A 20,537-nucleotide genomic window follows, 5' to 3' on the forward strand; every position below is an offset into this window, starting at 1 on the left:
TACCTCGCATGCCAAGGTTTAATAGTTGCCACAATTTGCACTGTCGTCTAAAATGTGAATTGTTGGAAATACGGCGATGCTGCTGCCAAATGGAAACAGGAATTGAATCTATGAGCCTAGCATGTAAGATGGGCGGTGACTTTGAGGCTGAGAATCCTGGGAAAAATGGCTCGTCTTATAGTTGAATAAATACAGTTTTCGAAATTCCAGAAGTGGAAATGCTGGCAAGGCGACTGTGTTATGTTTATAGGACAACAGGTACTTACAGCTGTCTGCTCTGCCAAGTACAATTTGCGCTTGGCAATGAGCTCTTGCTTCAGCTGCAGGTCACGTTCCAGGTCTTCGACTTTGAATGCGTACTGCAGAGCACAGAAAAAATATGAAACCCAAACCCTCATCTGCAAATTGGACAATACTACTACTGCCCAGTAGTGCACTACATGGTGTACTGTGCAAAATGTAAGAGTCCACTACACTTTCAGTCATTAAATTTAACTAGGCTGTCATTTTGTGTGGAAAGTTATAATTTGTAGACGTTAAACCATAACTGTAAAAATATTGAGGCTTAATAAAAATCTGCTCCCCACAGTCACAAAAGCTTATACTTATCCCTTACCATTAAATGCAACACAGTATCTTTAAAGTCTGTTCAGTTGTTACTGGGCCTTTCTATGTTTCGCACAACCTCGAATAATGAAAGCAAGAGCTAAAGCTTTGTCTCAAAGGGACACTAGAGTGTTGGAAACGATATAGAAAGAAGAGGTTGATGCACGATCGTAGGGCTTGTACCAGCACCATCTTAGTTACAGCTGCTCAATTAATAAACTGCATCTAATGGACATCAGTCCGTCTTCAACAAGAGTCAAGCATTAAGTTTAGTTCGATTAACCCTTTCCGTGTGAAGAACAAATTTCACTGGTCCTAGCGTTTTCTTGAATACATGCCAGTGACGAGTCTTGCTCGTCCAGGCCTTTCATTCGCTTACTGGATGCCACAGGTGAGTGGCAGTCTTATTTTGCACCATCGAGTAGCGCAGAATTTTACACAAACTTGTAAGAAAACTGTTCTGTGGGCATGGTTAGCAAGAACACAGCTGAAGTCTGGCCACCACGGCATTTAAAAGCGGTGTCCTGGAGTTAAGCCGCTGTAGTGACGATTACCAATTTTGTCAATGCCACATCCGTGGTGTTTGTGTATTTTTTCACTTCAAATAAATGATTTGGCCTGAAATGTTCTGAAGAGCCATGCTCAGAACTTCAACTTAGCAATGATGCTTGCGAGGGAAACCATGCCTCTTGTGGCTTCCTTTGTGTGGACGACGTTAAAAAAATGGCTCTCCAACTTCCTTTCTTTGCTGCGCCAGTAATTGTGCATTGCATGGAGGACAACAAAAGAGCTCTTTTTCATATAGATTGCTTTTATAACCATGCCTGCAACCCAAAAAGATGAAAATATTGACAGCAATAAACAGACAACTTAACTGCCAATATTGCAATAACAAAAGCTGTTCACAATAAATGCGTAATTAAAAAAATATTTTGGTAGTTTTCACAAAAAAAGAATTTGTTTGGCACAGAAAAGGTTAGTGGATTCAACAATCATCAGCCATTTACATTCACTGCGAAACTAAGACATCAGCCAGGGATCTTCAATTACCTTTGTCTGGGTTCAGCCAACTTAACCCAATGTATGCAAACTTTCTAATTTCATCAACTCACCCAATCCTACGGGACCCTAGACTGTCTATTGCCTTCGCTTGGAAAGCACCGTGTTACTCTAGTAAACCGCAGTTTGTCTGCTCCATGCTTTAAATTATGTGCCTAAATCTATGCCTCAATTTTTACAAAAACGCCAGATTATGTGTACCTTTCCAGTCCTTATTGCCTTCATCCCATATGCCATTTTCCATTTAGAACACTATGAAATGGCTTGAGAAGGCATTTCATGAAACTGACAATGGTTAGGGCTTAGTGAGCCAATGTGCCACATTAGTTGTCACTTCTCCGAGTCTAGCGCGGCGCTTTGTGGGCGCACTCAGGCTGCAAAAAGGAGAGCGGGGCATCAAGTGCTGTGCATGCATGAGAACTCATAGTATTGCCCTAAGTTGATGGAAACCGTTTGCCCCCCTGCGACACCCAGCTGAAATGCCCGGTCCCAATCCAGTGCGGGAATCAAAGGGCTCCTGTGCCAAGAGCAAAAAATACAGACAGGGGCACCGCTAGCATATCGCTGCGAGGCTAGCACCTTTCCAAGCTTTTCCTAGGGAAAGTCCCTGCAGCTCTGCTGCTTGCTCTTGTGAAAACCAATGAGCGCCACTTGCAAGAGCTCGGGCAATCTCTGTTGGCTCAGACCACCGATAAGTGCGGCTTGGTGCAGTACGAACACGTGCGAGCACTAGGCACCAGTCCGGCTTAGTGTTCGGAAAAGGATCCACACAAGGCACGCGCCTGCTGTCAGTGCAAAGGCACTGGACAAGCTCAAGTCGAAGACCTTAACGAAGGGGCCAGTGAACGAAAGAAAAACTAGTATGTACCCAGTGGTGTCCCAGAGAGATCTCTCTCAAGCTTGATATCTACCACCATCAGCAATGCGAGCACCACCGCTGCAAGTTGGTTCGTGGTAAAGGCCACCATTGACAACCATCACGAGTGGAAGGGGAGGCGTAGGGACAATGGAACAGGTGAATGGCCGCACAAAGGCACCCACAGCATCTCTCAGTCCCCACAACATTTAAAACCCGTAACTTTGCCCACACTTGACCCTCATTGTCCCTCCACATTCTGCAATTATTAGCATAGTGGGACTTTTGGTTCGTAAGATGGAGCCTTCGTTTCAGCGAACGGTTCTGATTTAATTTCATTACTGCACACGATTCTAGGTTGTCAACTTGATGCGTACAACTGGAGACTTGGTACTCTGAAGGGTACGTAGAAAAAAACTTGCCTAGGAGCTTTAATGAATACCTGTTCACAAAGATCCTGGTCCTGCAGAATGCAGCCTTCCATTTCCTTCTCCATTTGACTGAGCAGGCTGTCCACTTTAGCAGTGGCTGCAGTGTTGGAGGCTATGTGCCTCTGGAGTGATCGTGCATCCTCTACAGGGTGCAGGTCAAAGTCGTCCAGCGTGTTTCGTGGAAGCACGCGGCGCAGGGAGTTCGTAGAGAACTCCATGCTTGCCTGTAGTTGGGCATTTTCGGAGCGAAGCTGCACAGAATATGACAGTACACATTAGTGCAATGCTACTTACTAGAGAGAAAGAAATGAAACTAATGAAAAAAGCAGGGAGGCTAACCAGAAAAATCAGATTTGCTACCCTACAGTTGGGAGGGGCATAGAAAGAAGTAAAGAGAAACGGAGCACATGCACACAATCACCGCTGTCATAGCACAGGATAACAGTTAACACTAGAACTGCTTGTGCCAGTTTACTGTCCTCCAGAACTGCAACAATGCATTCGTAGCCCTGTGCTGCGACTGTGCTAGCTCGTATTGACAACACACCATTGTCAGACCATTTTTAAGTACCAACCTCGCAAGCCGTTGCAGCAGACAGCTACTAATGTTAAGGCTAAAGTTAAGGAACAGACTTTCTGAACTGCTTTTGTAAAGCAATGGCAGAAAGTAGTTCTCTCCACCTGCCGTATGCTAACCTTCCCCATAAATGGAGTTGAGAAACCAAGGAACAATGTTACTAAAAAGAAGACATCTCGGCATGTGTCCACTTACATTTAAGGGAATGAAATTGACTACCATATAAACACATGTAAGGCCTGCACTTGTGTACAGGTCACACACTTTTCTTGAAGAAAATAGTTAGATCTCAATATAGCGAAGTCTGTAAAATTGGCAATTCCTTATATCGAAATTTCATTCTATGGAAATTTGATCTTTCATGCATATAAGTACAGTTGCCGATCTGTTTTTCTTATTCGGAGAGGGGCTGCAAAATTTTCCAAATAATCGGGCAATTGAAAAAGGCAAATTTGAACGAGAAAACAATTTATATTGATGAACTTGGGAGTCTGCGATGAATGATACGGTTTCATGTCACGTTTGTCGACGATATCTTCTATGAGGTACGAATTGAGCGAACCCAGCCACGCTTTTCCCGTGAACTCCGCGCCCGCGGCTGATAGCGTCGCCCGCACTGGGGCGATGCTGTGAGGAAAAGTGCCAGCAGCGGGGAGCGAATGCTTGGTCTGCCTCTAGTTCCAATGGGTCACCGAAACTCTAGATTATGCAACCTCCAATACCAAAACGCGCGGTAAGACGCCTACATGGTGCCACACCGTCTCAGTACACTCACTCTGTGCACACGCGGCAGGGTGCACGGCTGCGTATGCGCTCAGCTGCGCTTACAGCCATGCGCCAACTTACACCCCTCCCCCTTGTGAGTGCCTGATCGCGCTACCACAAGCTCATTATACTCCCCCTCTTTCCCTTTTCTCGCACAGGAAGGTGGCACTGGTGAAGTCACCATCTTCTCTCACCCTCGCGCACTTTCACTAACACCTAAAGCACACAGCACGCAGGGCGTGATAGGATCTTATCACACTTAGGCATTATACGGAACACGATGCAGCTCCACTTCAGCGGTCGCTCTTGTTGCGCGGCGTGCGATTTGAGAGGTGAGTTTGCAAAGAGCTGCTTGTAATTCAATCATTTGATCCATGTGCGTCCACGGATTTATTGTCTCGGCATTCCTTTGCGGAAGCAGTGAAATTTAGCAGGTATACGAGCTGTCATGAAAAAGCATTGAACTCGAGTAGTTTTGACAGCAGAAGGACACCATAGCCACAAAGCAAAAGCGACAGGCAACAGTCATTAATGAAGGCAAGTATGCGCTATGGTGGTCCCTACTCTGCGATTGCTGGGCACCTTCTAAATGTATATAGTAACCAGAGCACAGTGCATCTTCGGCTGCAGCTTCTTTGACTCTACATTTGAGAGGCAGATGGACTGTTCGCTCATCAAGTCACTTTCTTGTTAAAGCTAGAAGGGACACATGTAATCCCTGCTAGCTACCACTGCTTCAAGCTGAAAAGGCTGACAAGCAGCATCAAATGACACTGAAGTACCGTTCGTACTCGGCATGCATGCTTTTGGCATTTTCAGCAAATCATTGCCAGCACATGAGCAGTCAACAAATACAGTGAAATGCAAGTAATTTGAACTGACAAATAACCAACTACTCTGTTGGTCCCGGCGAAGTCCTATGTGCTTGACTAGAGAAAAACTCCCATGAATTAAGATTCCAAAAACGGCACACGGTCATTTTGTTACTCCTATGAACTGCTTTTTGGACAAACCCAAGTCAAAGTTTGATGCCTTGCTCGCTACCGTAATTTCACGTTCTGCAATATGAACGAGGTAAGATGCCCAAGGGGCTGAGACCAAACCAGAGCACCGCATGCTCTCTTTTCCCAACCGGCTTAAAAGGAGGAAAGAGCTATCTAGCACATGCTCGATCACGTCACCACTCTCCTACAGAGTTTTGTTTGAGCAAATCTCCAGTCCCCTCGGAGTTTGAATTACCAAGATTCTACTGCATTCTTGCAAAAGATGCCCCACACAATGCTGGCTCAAAGGTGTGCGTAAAAGAAAGCCCACCTTTTCGTATATGTTGTACAACTGTAGGCTAGAGAGTTCGTGCTGCTGCCGGAGTGCCTCGAGCTGGGAGCGTGCAGCTGAAAGGTCCTGCTCGAGTCGCTGCTGCCGCTGCTGCAGTGTGGGCTTGTCCTCGTGGCGCGAGTGTTGCTGCCGCCACAGTGCCTGCACATCGGCTAGCTCCTCCTTCAGTTTGTTTCTGGTGGCATCTGCAGCAAAACGTACTCCGAGAACTTACCATGGGTCGCCAGAATCGAAGTGCAGGGCGAACAATGTCACTAGTGCATCAACAGTGTCGCAGCGTGCTGGCAAAGGAGATTGGAATCGTGGTGCAACAATGAGGACGCTGAAGTGTGCGCCTGTCCGTGTCATTTCTACCGACTAACTGATTTATTTCTAGAATAACTCAGACAAATTCAGCACATTTCACAAGAAGAAAGAAGCACACCCACCAAGGTACTGTATATTCGAAAGCAATCTCTCAGGAAGCTAAATTCACTACTGTGAAGCACAAGTGATGGCTCCCTAACACAAGGATCACATTTCTTGATGGATGTACACAATGACAGCTTTCTTCTGGAAATAACTATCTGGAAGTGTGCACTTTATTGCTGCACCATGTTTCTTGCCTAAAACATGCGCAAACTAGCCAAATAACACATTTTATTAAGCTTGTGAAGGAGAGGAGTAATTAACGCACCGAGGGCAGCTAGCTTCTCTTCATTCTTTTCCACTTCTAGCCTCTTCTCTTCGAAGTGCGTAGCCATGCCTTCGAAGTATTTGTCGTAGCCCTGAATTTTCTGTTTCTTTTCCTGCAGCTCCTTACTGAGCATCTCTCGCTCTTCCTGCAACAAAAACAGTGAGAAAGAAACAAAAGCAAGCAGTTGAATCTATCATTTCACATGAAAGATTGAAATGTCATGCTAGAAGCTTGGATGATAACTGTTAGACTGAACACAGGAAAGCCAATCAGCCCATAATTCATGCTGTAAAAACCTTTGCAGACACATGCAAATCGAACGAACTCAAACATCAAATGTAGCGAAGCTGCACAAGGAAGATGATGCACCCTTCATAAGGTTTGCAAAGTCCTGCTTATATTACAAGCTGTGGCAAACACTACACTATGTCCAGCACATGTCCTTCGCTATACCAGAGTCTTCAAATGCTTTACTAGTATCCTAGCTAAGTACTTAAGCATTCTCCGCTATATTGGACGGATGTTGCCGTATGTGCATTCGGCTGTGCATTCAGATGACCTGGTCATGTGGCCAATTCAAGGCTGCAATCCAGGCTGCAGTGCTGTTTGTTCTTAGTGATGGTCCATCATTGACGCCTACACACAGCTGGAGTCCTCACCAATGCCCTGGGCATTGTGCCGTTTCTGGCTAATATTAGATACAGCTGAAACTCGATTTAACAAAGTGATAACCACGCTCAAATTATTTAGTTAAATGGGGAACTTCATAAAATTCAGAAAGGAACTTTTCGGTCCTTCGAAATCTATAATTGCAACGCAGCAACACGCAAAGGCTACCACAGCATTGTACTTGCCGCTAATGCAGTCATCTGTCGCATAAACCATAATATAATGAAAGCAACCACCGCCGCCCCTAGCGAGGCAGTGTTGAGTTGGCTGTTTCTTGCATGGGTGTGGCGTGCAGCCTCGTCAAAATAAAGCTAGGGATGCAACCTTGGCACCTAGATGTTTTAATGCGATAGCTTCAGAGCGCGCACTCGAAGAACCCATCTGTCAAAATCAGAAACAAATCACCGCTTTTTTCACTCATTGATTTCAGGAAAAACTTTGTTAAATCAAGTTTGTTTTGTTAATTCGGGTTGATAACATTGAAAACTATGGGTACTTGCCGGGCAATGTAAATTTCTTCATTAGATTAGGAACTTTGTAAAATCGGGTTTCGCTGGATCGAGCTTTAACTATCAACCATGCTGCCACTGCCCGAAAACTTGTGCAGCTCCTCCATACGGCTTCGCTGAAACACAAGCACGCAAAGAAGATTCAGCACTTGGTCCCTAGACGGCTTCACTGAACATCTGGTGGCCTGGTGTAGCAGAGAAACTACTTCTGGAGTGCAAGACTGAACCCTGCACACTAAGATTTGGCAAAGCGCTGTACACACCATGAGACCTGTCAGTCTTTGCACCTCTTCGCACTGCTCTGCTAGCTTCTTCTCAATCTCCTCTAGTGGCTCTATTTTACCAACAGCTTCCAGCACTGCACAAAAAACATGAAACCAAAGCAGGTTTAAATTTTTCATGCAATAAAGTGTTTCTATGAAGAAACTATATTACAGAAAACAGCCGCAAGATGGACAACACCATTGAATAAAAGACATGCTTATTTGATAAGAACCAATGAGGTTTGAGGTAGTATGGCTACCCATCACGGACACCTATAGACAAGAATTTGCAGTGCCTGTAGGCAGCCACCATGCTTTTCTTTATGATGATGGTGCAAGTGCTGTCTGGGGACTATGGGAATGGTGCGGGCAATGGTGAAGGCCGCAGCAAGTTTCAGTTGTGAGTAGCCTGCGATATCATTTTCCGAAATCAACAAAACAATCTTGTCTTCGGAGGCCGGTAAGCGTATCTCTAACGTGATCGCATCTCAGATGTCTGAATTATACAATGTAAATAATTTGGTGAGGGCACTCTGCAGTGTTGTCCGATTCAAGGGAACTGCAATGTAAGCTGCTTCACTGCAGCTGTAACTTTGTGCAGATGGCCAAGCATTTTTCTCTGTTTTCTACGTACTTATGTGCGCTTTTTGGGACCCGAGGCACTGCCCGAGAGGGGACTGCATGACATCTAGTATGCTGTACGTATTTTGTTTTTTAAAGGAGAGTAATATGTCCGTGCTTTGCACCGTTGCCATAACTTGTGCTGCCTTTTTACCTTGCTTTGTCATTGAGAGACAACAAAGTGATTTTCTATGCTTTCGCAGTGTGCACACTCGCAGGGAAGCTCTAGTGTGTTTATTTAACACGTACACGCAGAACAAGCATCAACATTTGGGGCTCAACATGAGCGCACTTCGACTTTGTGCACAGGTTCTCTTTGGAGCCCTGTCGATTTCATGCCCGGCGGCGGCTACTTTGATTTGGACGGAAGCCTGCCACTGTGTTCAGCTACTACATGGCAAATGGTAGTGTGCAAGAAAGCAAGTGAAACATCTTTTTTGTGAACTTGGGAGAGCAGGAACATGGCTAAAAAAGGAACGTGGCTAAAAAACACTTGTATGCTAATTACATGAAGGCTGCCACATTTGAGACCCTTGCTATGCATGAAAGAGAGAGCGGCAACTGAGGGGCTCTATCACGACCGTATAAAGCCAACAGACAATGAAGCCGAGGAAAGCATTGGGAAAATTAGCTGAGGCTGAAATTGAAATCTAGAAAATAACAAAGAAAAGAGAAATGAAAGCAGAAAAAAATGTGTCGCCAGTGTAAGCCAGTGACATTTCACTGTGCAAACATGCAACATACACCATCAGCCAGGGTGTGTGCGTGTGCTATAAACTATGTTGGCCGTATCAGTTGTTACCCAACAAAGAACAATGGTTCCAGCATTATTTGGAAGATCTGCCTATCTGAACACTTGGCGCAAGAACTAAAACATAATAGTGCTCGTGCACGGCCAACATAATGCAGCCCCAAAACATTAAGCGCCAATAGTTATAAAATATTTTTGTCGACCACCGGCATCGTTCTCACGCATTTGAAGTCTAGTAGACTTGAAATCGCTTGCTATGTCTACGTTGGCTTCCCGTACAACGCTGATGGCATCGCTCAACACATCGATCACTGCGGTTGGTAAACCAGCATAAGAAATATGTCTTGTGCTTCAGCATTGCCTTCTGGCCCTGTAAAGCAGGAATATCCAAAGGGGATCATAAAAAAAATCTCGTGGTTATTTACAAGGACACAATTTGCGTAAAGCAAGTGAGTGCATCGTAGACTACGGAACGAATAATGCTAAGAAGAAAACGTTTTCATCCTCCTCTAACGAAAGTAAAAAAACCACACTGGCTAACGCCGCAATAAGACCTCGTATGGCCATGCCACATACTTGGACAATGCGCTATAAAGCCACATACAGATCTATAACCCAGCATTTACCACTACTTCAGACGCTCGCATAATCCGCAGCTGGTTGTTTGACAACTAAACAAGTGTGATTCCCGCTGTACAGTATGCTATTAGTGACCTGAACTATTTGATTCGTGGGCGGAAACCTCGTCAAGCAAGCGAGGCAGTCGCGATAACAATTTGCACTCCTTCATAAACGCAGCAACAAAATTCCATAGCCACTGAATTATCAAGCTTGAGAAGAAGCTTAACTGCAATGAGCGATGGGATGAAAAATTACTGGTGTATTACTCTATTACCCACAGCATCTCAATGGCATTACAGTGATGTGGATTAGATAGCGAACGGTGGTGCCAGAATTCTAGTTGGGATCGAGAGGAAGAAACATAGTAGGGCAGGCAACGTAACATGTAGGGCTTATAACTGGTGTTCAATTGGAGAGCAGAATAAGTGACCAGGGAAGGGAGGCACAGCTGAGATAGTTGCGATTGAAATAGGCAATTCGCAGGCATAGGATAGTGTAGGCCGATGGAAGACCAGGTCAAGTGCAGATTGCTGGGTGAGGCGAGGCCTTCGTTTTGCATTGCACGTATACAGTTAAACCTTGATATAGGGACCTTCAATATAACGAAATTCTCGATATGATGAAGTATTTACCTTTCCATAATCTCTTGTCCATAGAAAACCATGTATTTAGAACCTCAATATAACTAAGTGTGTATGCGATTTCAATAGAAGGAATTTCGCTCTGCGCAAAGGAATGCCAAGGCAATAAATGGAAACTTCCGCAGATGTCGATGGTCAAATGATTGAAATACAAGAGCAAGTGTAAACGCCGCTCTCAAATCACGCGTGGCGAGACATGAGCGACAGCTGCAGTGCAGCCGCATTATGTTCGTTGTAAAGTTCAAGTGTGATAAGATCCTTACGTGGCCGGCGCACTCTGTGCTTTAGGTGCAAGTGAAAATGTGCGAGGATGTGGCAAGAAAGAGGTGGCTTCAGGAGTGCTGCCTTCCCGTGCAAGCAAAGGGTAAAAAAAAGGGAAGGTACCTTGCTCGCAGTAACTCGATCAAGCGCACGCAGGAGGGGTGAGGGGGGCAAGTTGGCACTACGCAATTTCTGGCACGCACCACAACCGTGGCTGCGGATGGCTGCAAGAGTGGACGAGCACATGCGCATACGCAGCCGCGCAGCCTTCTTTAGAGGCAATCTGTAGCGAGTGAAAAGAGTGGGCATAGCGAGACGGCGTGGCATCATGTTAGCTGTCTTCCCGCATGTTTAGTATTGGAGGTAGCATAATCTCGAGCTTCAGCGACTTGTTGGAGCGAGAGGCAGACGATGCATTCGGCCCTCACTTTTCATGATGGCGTCGTCCCAGTGCGGGCGATGCCATCAGCTGCAGGGGCGGAGTGCGCGCGAAAGCGTGGCTGGCTCCGCTTAATTCCGCTGTAACGGCATGGGAGAGCTTGCTATGTTGCCACAGCTGCTGCGCGGGGGCACTGGAAGCACAATGGGGGCTAGATGAAAGCTATACGCTGCGTCAGGAGAGCTGGGCACCTAACTAATACGGTGGCATTGGCACTCTGTTTTCCTCATTTCAACAGATAATTTGTTTATCTGACGGCTTTGAGGATTGTGTACAAGGGCACAGGAATAGTGCATGGAGCAACGATGCCTAAACCTTGCTGTGTACCGCGTTGTCGCACTGACTGCAGAGGTATGAGCAAAGAGGTATTGTTTTGTTTGCCTAGTGACACCAATGAGCGCGAGAAGTGGAAATGTGCAATACCACTGCAGGAAGCCGGCGGCTGTACCTTCGACTCTCAACACATCGGAGTGTGCAAAAAGCATTTTGACGCCACGGACGTTGTTTGAAGCTATAAGCTCACTGTGAAAGGAGATTGTGTTTGCAACGCGAGAAGGCTAAGCTGCGGCCCAGCGCCGTCACTAGGCTGTTCAAAGGGCTGCCGGCGTACTTGAGCAAGCCAAAGCCCCAATCCCAGTCAGCGAGGATTAAGCCAGCAGCAAAATGACGTTTGTCGTTGTCCGACTCTACAGGAGAAGAAATTGTACCCTCTTCAAGCACGGAAATATCCCATACAAATGAGGCTGGCAATAAAGGTAAGCTAAACACCTTTGAGAGCAGTAAACAGATGGGCAAAACGAGCAGCGTGGCCAAGCAAGTGCCTCAGGCATACTTAAATTGGATTTTGCATCGTTCTGTAGATGCAACAATGGACATGTACGTGTGCATGGACACGGCCAGCCGAACAGAAGAAGGAGTCTGCTCCTTTTCAGAGTTGCAGGCACTGAAGCGACAGCTCCGGAGCATGACACGAGTTTGCCGGTGCCAGACGAAGCTCGCGAAGATGACTGTGTTAGCAAGCAGACAAAAAGAATGGATCAGGGTATTCAGAATAACCTACCGAGATGCGTGCAAATGCTGTATTACTCATGATGACCCCATCTTGTGTTCTGTGTCCTTCACTGCTTTTGAAGACTGATGTGACCAAAGCCCCCCCCCCCCCCCCCCAAAATAAGAGAAGGGGGGGGGGGGGGAGTAGCTGGTGCACTGGCCTAGCCAGCTTGGAATACTATCTGCAACAGGTCTATTTCTTTAGAGCAATGTTCCACCTCTTGTAATATTTTGCCGACTCACCTCTCCGAGGAATGTGCATGCTTACTTAAAGCACGAAGTTGTAATTATTGCCATTTGCATTTATTACGGCGTTGCATTTTCTTTTTGCATGGGTTTGCTTGCATGCCAGAATTCTGATAAACATAAAAGAAACAATTAATCCTTTGCGCCATGGTTGTCGACTATACGAGAGACAAACCTTTTAGTTAACGAGAATAAATGGGGTTAACCAAGGGGCCCGATTTTTATTAGTCATATAAGAAGGCAACAGACACTGACACCAAGGAGAACATAGGGGAAATTGTGCTTAATAAATGAAATAACGAAACGATAAATTAATGGAAATGAAAGTGGATGAAAAAACAACTTGCTGCAAATTGGGAACGATCCCACAACTTTCATATTATGCGAAGGTTGTGGGATCATGAACCAAGCGGTTGTGGAAACATGAACCAAACGCAGTTGTCCTCAGCGAGCCACAGTACGCTTAGCCAGTGGACTCATGGAGACACCTCGCGGCGGCCTTGGTATATAAGCCATGTAGCCGACAGCAGCTTGATGTCAGCCATCTGCCAATAACAGCCATCTAAGGGAAAGATGAAATAGTGCATCTAGAAGAGAGTGAGGAGAGGAAATTCTGTTGAAAAGAGCGTTTGAGAGAAAGGTGACTTCGCGATTCGCTTGCAAGCTTCACGCACCATGTATGACAGCAAAATTTGGCTGAGATGTTCACAGTAGCATATGCTACCCATGGACTATATTTCACCCAGCCCAAGGGGTGGTTCAGGGCCCCTCGAATTCGAACTCAGATATTTTCTGGCACCTTTGAGTTTGTGTTAAGATTTCAATGTACCAAGTTAGGCTATGGATTATAACAGTCAAGCACACATTGCCGTATCAATTTCATTGTTTGCAATGACTAAAATTTTCTCCGGATCTCAATTTGCGAAGCACTGTCATCACAAGGTTATCATGGTGCACAAACATACACAAAAGATCTTACCCAAGTTGTCAATGAAGTCATCATCGTCGTCGTCGTCGGTGTCCTCATCTCCCTTACGCATGCAGTGCTCCAGCAGCATCCCCGAGATACTGCCTCCACCAGCCTGGTTCTGCCCAGGAGTGCCGGATGGAAAGTCTCCCTGAAAAAATGCATTTTGTCACTTACTACAGCACTACTGTTAATGCTATGTGCAATTTTGTGCTAACGTCTCTCTAACCTTACAATATAAAAAATGCTAGCCAAAGCTAAAACATAAAATTTGATGAATACTATATTACTTGAATACTCAAGGTATTGACTTTATAATGAAAGACTCACTGGCTTTGTAATGCATGGATGCTATGAATGGGTACTATATTCTATAGTAATCGCAGAAAGCATGATCTGCTACACCACAGACAATCACAAATGTTTAAGAAGATTATGCCAGATGTGAAAATTTATGAGCATGGCATTTTCAACCTTTTGCTGAAACTAGATGTTAAAAGATCTGACCCAGATTATATCCCAGATGGTTTTTTAGGAAGGTGTGCAACGTGGTGTGTGAAGTACCTGTTTGTATTGCTTAATAAGCCTCTGAAAGCTTGTGTATTGCCCGACAACTGAAGGACAGCCAGACTCAAACCGCTGCACAAGTACAGTGACGAATCTAATAAAAATTACCGACCGATTTTATTAAGACCTATTTGTAAAATTTTCGAGCACATAATTTATAAACATATAGCCGATTTTCTTGAACAACACAAAGTGCTAACAAATGCTCAACACTGGTTTAGACGCAGTTACTCAACTAACAAACAACTAATTGGAATTACGCAATTTCACATCCGCAATAAATAAAGGAAAACATATGTTACATACATGGATTTTAGTGAGGCATTTGACAAAGTCTCTCACAATAAACTACTACATAAGTTATGTTTTCGTAATAACAAATCAAACTGCTAGCATGGATTAGAGCTTACCTTCAAACCATGACAGGTACGTTTCCCTAAACAGCTCTTCCTTAATTAAATTGTGTTGGCATTGATTCTGGAGTTCCCAGGGGCCCTTTATTGTTTCCGAATTTTATAAATGACATTATTAGTGATATTAATGTTAATATTAAGCTATGTGCAAATGTCTGCGTGAGTTATGAAATGGCTAGTTCAAATGAAGATCAAGTCAGGTTAAACGAAAACCTCTAAAAAAAGAGAGTGGTGAGAGAAATGGCAGATTACTTAATTTTGAAAAAAGAAAAAAAAAACTTTATGCAAATAGCTTGCAAGAAGAGGTTACTCCTTTTTCATTACTGAGCAAACAGCATTACTCTCAGAGGTAATAGAACATAAATATCCGGGCTTATGGATCCCAAATAACCTATCTTGGACAAAGCACATAGACATGGTTACAAGTAAAGCACTGTGCAAATTGTTTTTTTTTTCAAGACTCTGAATTTATCCACACCTGCTGTACAGGCGCGGACAAAAGTGGCATACTCCACGCAGCGGGAGCCGGAGCAACGGCAAACTGCATCAAAACGCCATCTACAGGCAGCATCTGGGATCGAGACAGCCAATGGGTGCCCTTTATTATCGGCAGACATGTCGCTTGACTCATGTCAATGTAGATGGCGTCGCGATGCAGTGTGCCGCTGCTCCGGCTCCCGCTGCGTGGAGTATGCCACTTTTGTCGGCGCCTGTACATCTCTTTGCATATCAGTATATTATATGTCCTATGCATGAGTATGCAGTACCCATTTGGGACACGTACATAAAGACAAAGACCAAAAAAAGATCACACCTGCTATGATCTCTCTCTCCAAGATTGCAGTATCAATCAATCAAATATTCATCTAATAGCCGTTTATATTTCACTTGCATTATGTGTTGGTTTTAAAGGTTCATGCCACTGTTGCCTGGGTAGCTCCTTATAATGAACAGGTATGGAAAAATTGCACTCATCAAGTATGCATGTAATATGACAAAATTTCGGCCCAAACTAGACAAATGAAAAACCATAAAGATTATTGGCGTATATATGTATACAACAATTGTAAACAAGCTCTAAACATTGGGCATGTTACTATGAAGTCTTACAATTAAGTTGGCAGGTATGCATCTACGCACAGTATTACGTGAAATTTGTGAACACTTGCAGTCTTGTGTAAAGTCAGCCCAGTCTTGCAATTCCTGTGCAAGACTTAACCAGCCTTGTGCAATAAAGGTGCAGCAGCACTTTGGTAAGCTAGTTACTATACTACTAGTACAAGATATACTAGTTTAACTGAACAGTGCTACTATGTCTTCCGAGTGCCATTCACTTTTTTTTTTTAACTTCAATACTTACTGCTACACTTTAGCAGGTCAAAACTATATATACATATATAAAATCACCGCCCCTGCCAGTCTGTGAAGATGGTCGAACAGTGAAGCTGTGTTAATTACACCGAGTGTTACGCCATGCAAGTAAAACTTCGCAAGCAATCTGTATTGTAAACTTTTGTTTCACCATTCTTTCATTCTTTTTTGTGCGTGAGGCAGGCCCTATGACGACGAGCCCATTCACAAGCCAACTCTCGCCGACGCTAATGGTAGGCAGCTTCTTCCTCAGAAATATGCACTACTCGTGGTCTTCCCATAGCTGTAGCTAGGACGGAATGTGGAGAACCACTAATCCAAAGCTCTGTATATTGGGCACAAGGCTCACCACAGGAGATGTGGGCGCTGCAATCGTTGGATTGCAGCTGGATTGGTTTGACGCTTGACATGGCTGCCAGCACTTCTTGCTGGTGCAAGAAGTGCCAGCAGCCACGCGCTCTTAGTATCGCGTTTCAATTGCTGGGCACTGTTCGTTGGCCACAAACCGCCAGCATGAATTTTGTTTCTTTTGCAGCATGGTGGAATTCGTCATCAATAAATTAGATGCCGATCTGGCTCGATGGCCGAAAATGCATCGTGTGACAACCATATAACATTCGCATGTAAGAGCATTCTCACAGAGGGAAAGGGGTCACTCCAACCCCTTTCTCTCTGTTGAGCTTTTTTCTCTCTCATTAGGTCACGCTCTTTAGCGAAGTCCGACAACGATGGCACAGAGTCTGCATAAACAGCTTCATTGTAAAAATATTGACGAGAAAATCTGCTAGCAATGCACACCTATAATCTATTGCATTCCCATTCTGTGCAGGTCATCATACATGAAAACCTGAAAAGACTCGAACAATCCTTAACAGCTATTTTAAAATTTTGATAACACTGCAGATCTTATGGCAGAGACAAGGTGGAATAAGCAGTGATGTTTGTAAAACCATACTCAAACCACTCCTGAATTAGCAACGAAAATATACAGGGTGATCTTTCTAAGTTTTACGGAATATTCAAAAACTGCCTGTGGCAGATAGCCTAATTCTTATCGTTGAGCTGGAGTATTCAAAGAGGTAGACAATAATAGCAAAAGAAATCAAAACAAACAAAAAAAATTATGGAGTTTTACGTGCCAAAACCACTTTCTGATTATGAGGCACGCCGTAGTGGAGGACTCCGGAAATTTTGACCACCTGGGGTTCTTTAACGTGCACCTAAATCTAAGTACACGGGTGTTTTCGCATTTCGCCCTCATCGAAATGCGGCCGCCGTGGCCGGGATTTGATCCCGCGACCTCGTGCTCAGCAGCCCAACCCCAAGAAATCAAAACACATATTCAACTAATTAACAATAGGTTCCCGATTACCTTCTTAATTACTTTAGATTACATACTGAAATTTATTCCTTGTAGCCGGTGAATTTGCAACTCATTTACATGAAATCTCCAAATTGGCATCATTCTGGAAATTCTTTGCAACTGGACATGCCTGACAAACTGGCTAGCTACAATTCGTAATTGCAATATGTGCCGCAAAGTAATCAAGAAGAAATTACTTAGTAAAATTTCATAAAAAATGTGAAACTTTTCAATAATTCGTGCAATGTCTGCCTCTCTGAACAATATAGCTCAAGGATTAGAATTATGTTATCTGCAACAGGCAATCTTTAAGTATTCCGTAAAAATTTAGAAATGATCACCCACAAAGCATCACATACTTTAAGCGGGAAGGTCCAGAAACAGTGCATAATTAGACGCAACATTAGCGCTATGCGATGTAGTGCTAAAATATGAAAGAAATTATTCTGAAGAAGACGCTGCCGATCAAAAGTCAGTTCAGTAAGAAATACATTGAGCCAGACTTAAGACTGGAACGCTTGCACAGTTTCCGCAGCTTTGACTGCCAATCAGAAGTGTTAGTGTGAATGCGTGGCCGACACGCTCACAGAGTCAAAACTAAACTACTGTTTGCTGTAACTGCTGCAGACGAAACCACAGTTGCTGTCGACAATATCATTGATAGTGACTACGCAATTATGAAGGCACACAGATGACGTGGTGTTACGCACAGTGGTAAACACAAAGGTTTAAAGGCACAAATAGGGACAACAGTTTCGCATCTTGAATCAATCTTCCTAACTCGAATGAGACTGACGAATGCGCAAAGTTATTTCCTTCTTCACCTAGTGCTTTGCATAGAAAAATTATGTGGAGGCCATGCACTGTGGTAATGAGTTTAAACAAAGCTTTCATTAGTGCTTGCAAGGAACACTATTTGCAAATGGTTTCTAAACAAGAATAGTCGAATCTTGATAATTCGAACTCGAAAGGAACTAAAGGAAGCCAATTGAATGGAGGACTTACCTGCAGTGTTGCATGTGCACTTAGTTAACACACGAGTGGGAAGTTCAACAAGATTTTTTCACCCGTATTTACAAATTACAGTCAGTTATTAAACGTATCGGTGCTCGTACTGCGATAGGAGGCAGCGGGTGCATGCGTGTATAATAAAAGGAAACATGTCCCGTGACAATTGCCCCTTCGAATTCTTGGTACGCTTCACCGCGAGAATTGCTGTATTGGGGCGAAGTTGACTTTCGACAGCCGGTATTATGCAACGCGCCGTGCTTTCCGCGCTCAGAAGACATTGGTGAGGATTACAAAGGCGGAGACGGCGCCATTGCTAACAGTGGCGAATTGTTTCAATGAAAAACACGGCACCGAGCAGCAAGAAGCTCATAGCGAACGTCGAAGTAGCTAGGCCTAGCGTTGCCGTGGTGTGGCTAGGGCTGCCAAGCGGATCTGCGTGCGAAAGCGCCGGCTCGAGGCGAAGCCCGGAAAGTCTGACGGCGAAAGTTTCTTGCGTCCGAAATCTCAGACTTCTTATACATCGACTCCATGGGGTACATGGCGGTGCCGCGACACTAACGAAGTCGCCTGCGCACAAATTTCCGCCACGGTTTTTTTCTTCGCGCGTGGCGTTGAGAAGTCTCTCCTAAGCTTTTACTTTATGTCTGGGTCAGAGGAATGCTCTGAATGCTCAGAGGCGCCGCCGCGTGATTTGGCACGCTGCTGAGAGCATTGTTGGAGCGCAGTATGTTCGAATTAACTGCCGCAGATGCTTGCGCGTTTGAATTACCGGGTGTTTTCGCCCATTGGAATACACAACTTTGACGGGACAACAGCGTAATTTCGAATAAACCGAAAGTTCGAATTAAGCGTGCTCAAATTAACGAGATTCGACTGTATATAGCACACATAACCATGTTGTACACATTTGCACTGGGGGAAGTGCCTCACTTTACATAAGCTTGTGGCACTCAAAGTGCAGATCCCATGTATGATGAGAAAGGAATGAAAATGATGGCATGACAAGAATGTAAAGACCATGACGGCATCATAATGCTGGAATGACAACGATAGAACAATCGGAGCGGTGGCATAATGACTGACAACTGCATGATGTCTGCAAGTGAAAAGTAGATTTCGTTTTTTTTGAGATTCTTTTAAAGTGAAGTGGAGTTGCCACATGATGTTTCATTTGTACCACTGAAATTGTGCATAATTCTTATGGAGCAGTAGAGAGCCACAGTAAATTTTCTTAGAAATGCAACTAAGGCTACGGTAAAAGGAAAGCCAGTAACTTACCGAGTTGAAGAAGTCCATCAGTGGGTTCACAGAATCGTGGTACTGCAAAGAAAAGACAAAACCACATGAAAAAAGCCAATAAGAACACAGCATTTTCTTTGCCTAATTTCCAGCCTCACCAAAAAGTGTGCCAAATACTATGTTATTAGAGCTGAACAAAAACAGTGAATGGAATTGCCCACCAGCTTTTAGTTACTACTAGATTTACAAGCATATATTTTGCATGCACCATTTTAACGTTCAAGGCTCTTAGCTATGGCCACTAGCATACAGTCTTAAGCAAAATTACACCGTTTTGCCACATAACAATAATCGTCATCTGTCTTGTCCGCATTTCCTTTCTTTAACACGGCGAGCCTGGTACTTCCCAGTAACAAACGGCATGCGCATTATCAGCATGACACAGCATTCCCGACAGGAAATTAGCGGGTGCGGCGTTTTCAAGAAAGGAAACTCAAGCAAGGTAGATGACGAGTATCGTTGTGTGGCAGATATACACCCCAAAGGATGTACTTTTGTCTAAGAGTGTAAGGAGAAGACGTGTACAGATACTTCAGAAACCTGAACAGTGCGTGTTAGCTTGATTGGACGTGCCCTAATAAATTTTTTTCTGTTGCTTGGGTTAAAGAGAACTGAAATCTAGAATACCAACCATGCCTGCTGTTATAGCAGCTCCGCAAGGCTAAAAAAATCATTGTTCAAACATTTGTATTTGTACTGTTCCCATGACATTGGTTAACAGTGACATTTTGTAACAGTACTGCTAAAAAGATGCCAAAGCCACAGATTGGACACTAGGTGAAAGGAACTCGGCTGAAAAAAAAAAAGGGGGGGGGGCGACGTTTTCTGCTCATGGACCAGTTATGTCAGCAGTACTCATCTGGAAACACAAAGGTCACTTGCAGAAGTGAGCCTGCTGGTGACAACATTTCCTGTTTACTCATGCTTACCTTGGCCAAGTCTGCCAGCCAGGTGATGATGGCGAGGGCCTTGTGTGGCTGGGAACCGATTCCCAACAGCATGCTCTTGTGTAATGGGTACGGATAACCCAGCCGGCGCAGCTGCTCGAGCACCACATCTTCCATCCGCAACCCGCCACCCAGCTTGAAGTTGGGCTCGAAGAACTTTATTAAAAACTGCATGAACATTCAATTACTTCTTGTGCCAGTAATGAATGCACGCTATGCACGA

At 44.4% G+C, this 20,537-nt stretch overlaps 2 protein-coding genes across 3 annotated transcripts in view; one reads left to right on the forward strand and one right to left on the reverse strand.

Annotated features, from left to right (window-relative positions):
- The window catches only part of LOC135916053 (connectin-like), a 193,800-nt gene that overhangs the window by 28,073 nt on the left and 145,190 nt on the right, over positions 1-20,537 (forward strand). The gene's annotated exons all lie outside the window — the stretch shown is intronic.
- The window catches only part of LOC135916022 (kinetochore protein NDC80 homolog), a 42,881-nt gene that overhangs the window by 12,471 nt on the left and 9,873 nt on the right, over positions 1-20,537 (reverse strand). The window contains exons 5-12 of the mRNA XM_065449226.1: positions 20,297-20,482; positions 19,347-19,388; positions 13,356-13,494; positions 7,747-7,841; positions 6,306-6,450; positions 5,609-5,814; positions 2,964-3,203; positions 267-359 (exon numbers count right to left, since the gene is read on the reverse strand). Of these exons, the coding sequence (XP_065305298.1) occupies positions 267-359; positions 2,964-3,203; positions 5,609-5,814; positions 6,306-6,450; positions 7,747-7,841; positions 13,356-13,494; positions 19,347-19,388; positions 20,297-20,482 (1,146 nt within the window). The remainder of the gene's footprint in view (positions 1-266; positions 360-2,963; positions 3,204-5,608; positions 5,815-6,305; positions 6,451-7,746; positions 7,842-13,355; positions 13,495-19,346; positions 19,389-20,296; positions 20,483-20,537) is intronic.

Source organism: Dermacentor albipictus, chromosome 4, assembly GCF_038994185.2.
Source record: "Dermacentor albipictus isolate Rhodes 1998 colony chromosome 4, USDA_Dalb.pri_finalv2, whole genome shotgun sequence".
Lineage (NCBI taxonomy): Eukaryota > Metazoa > Arthropoda > Arachnida > Ixodida > Ixodidae > Dermacentor > Dermacentor albipictus.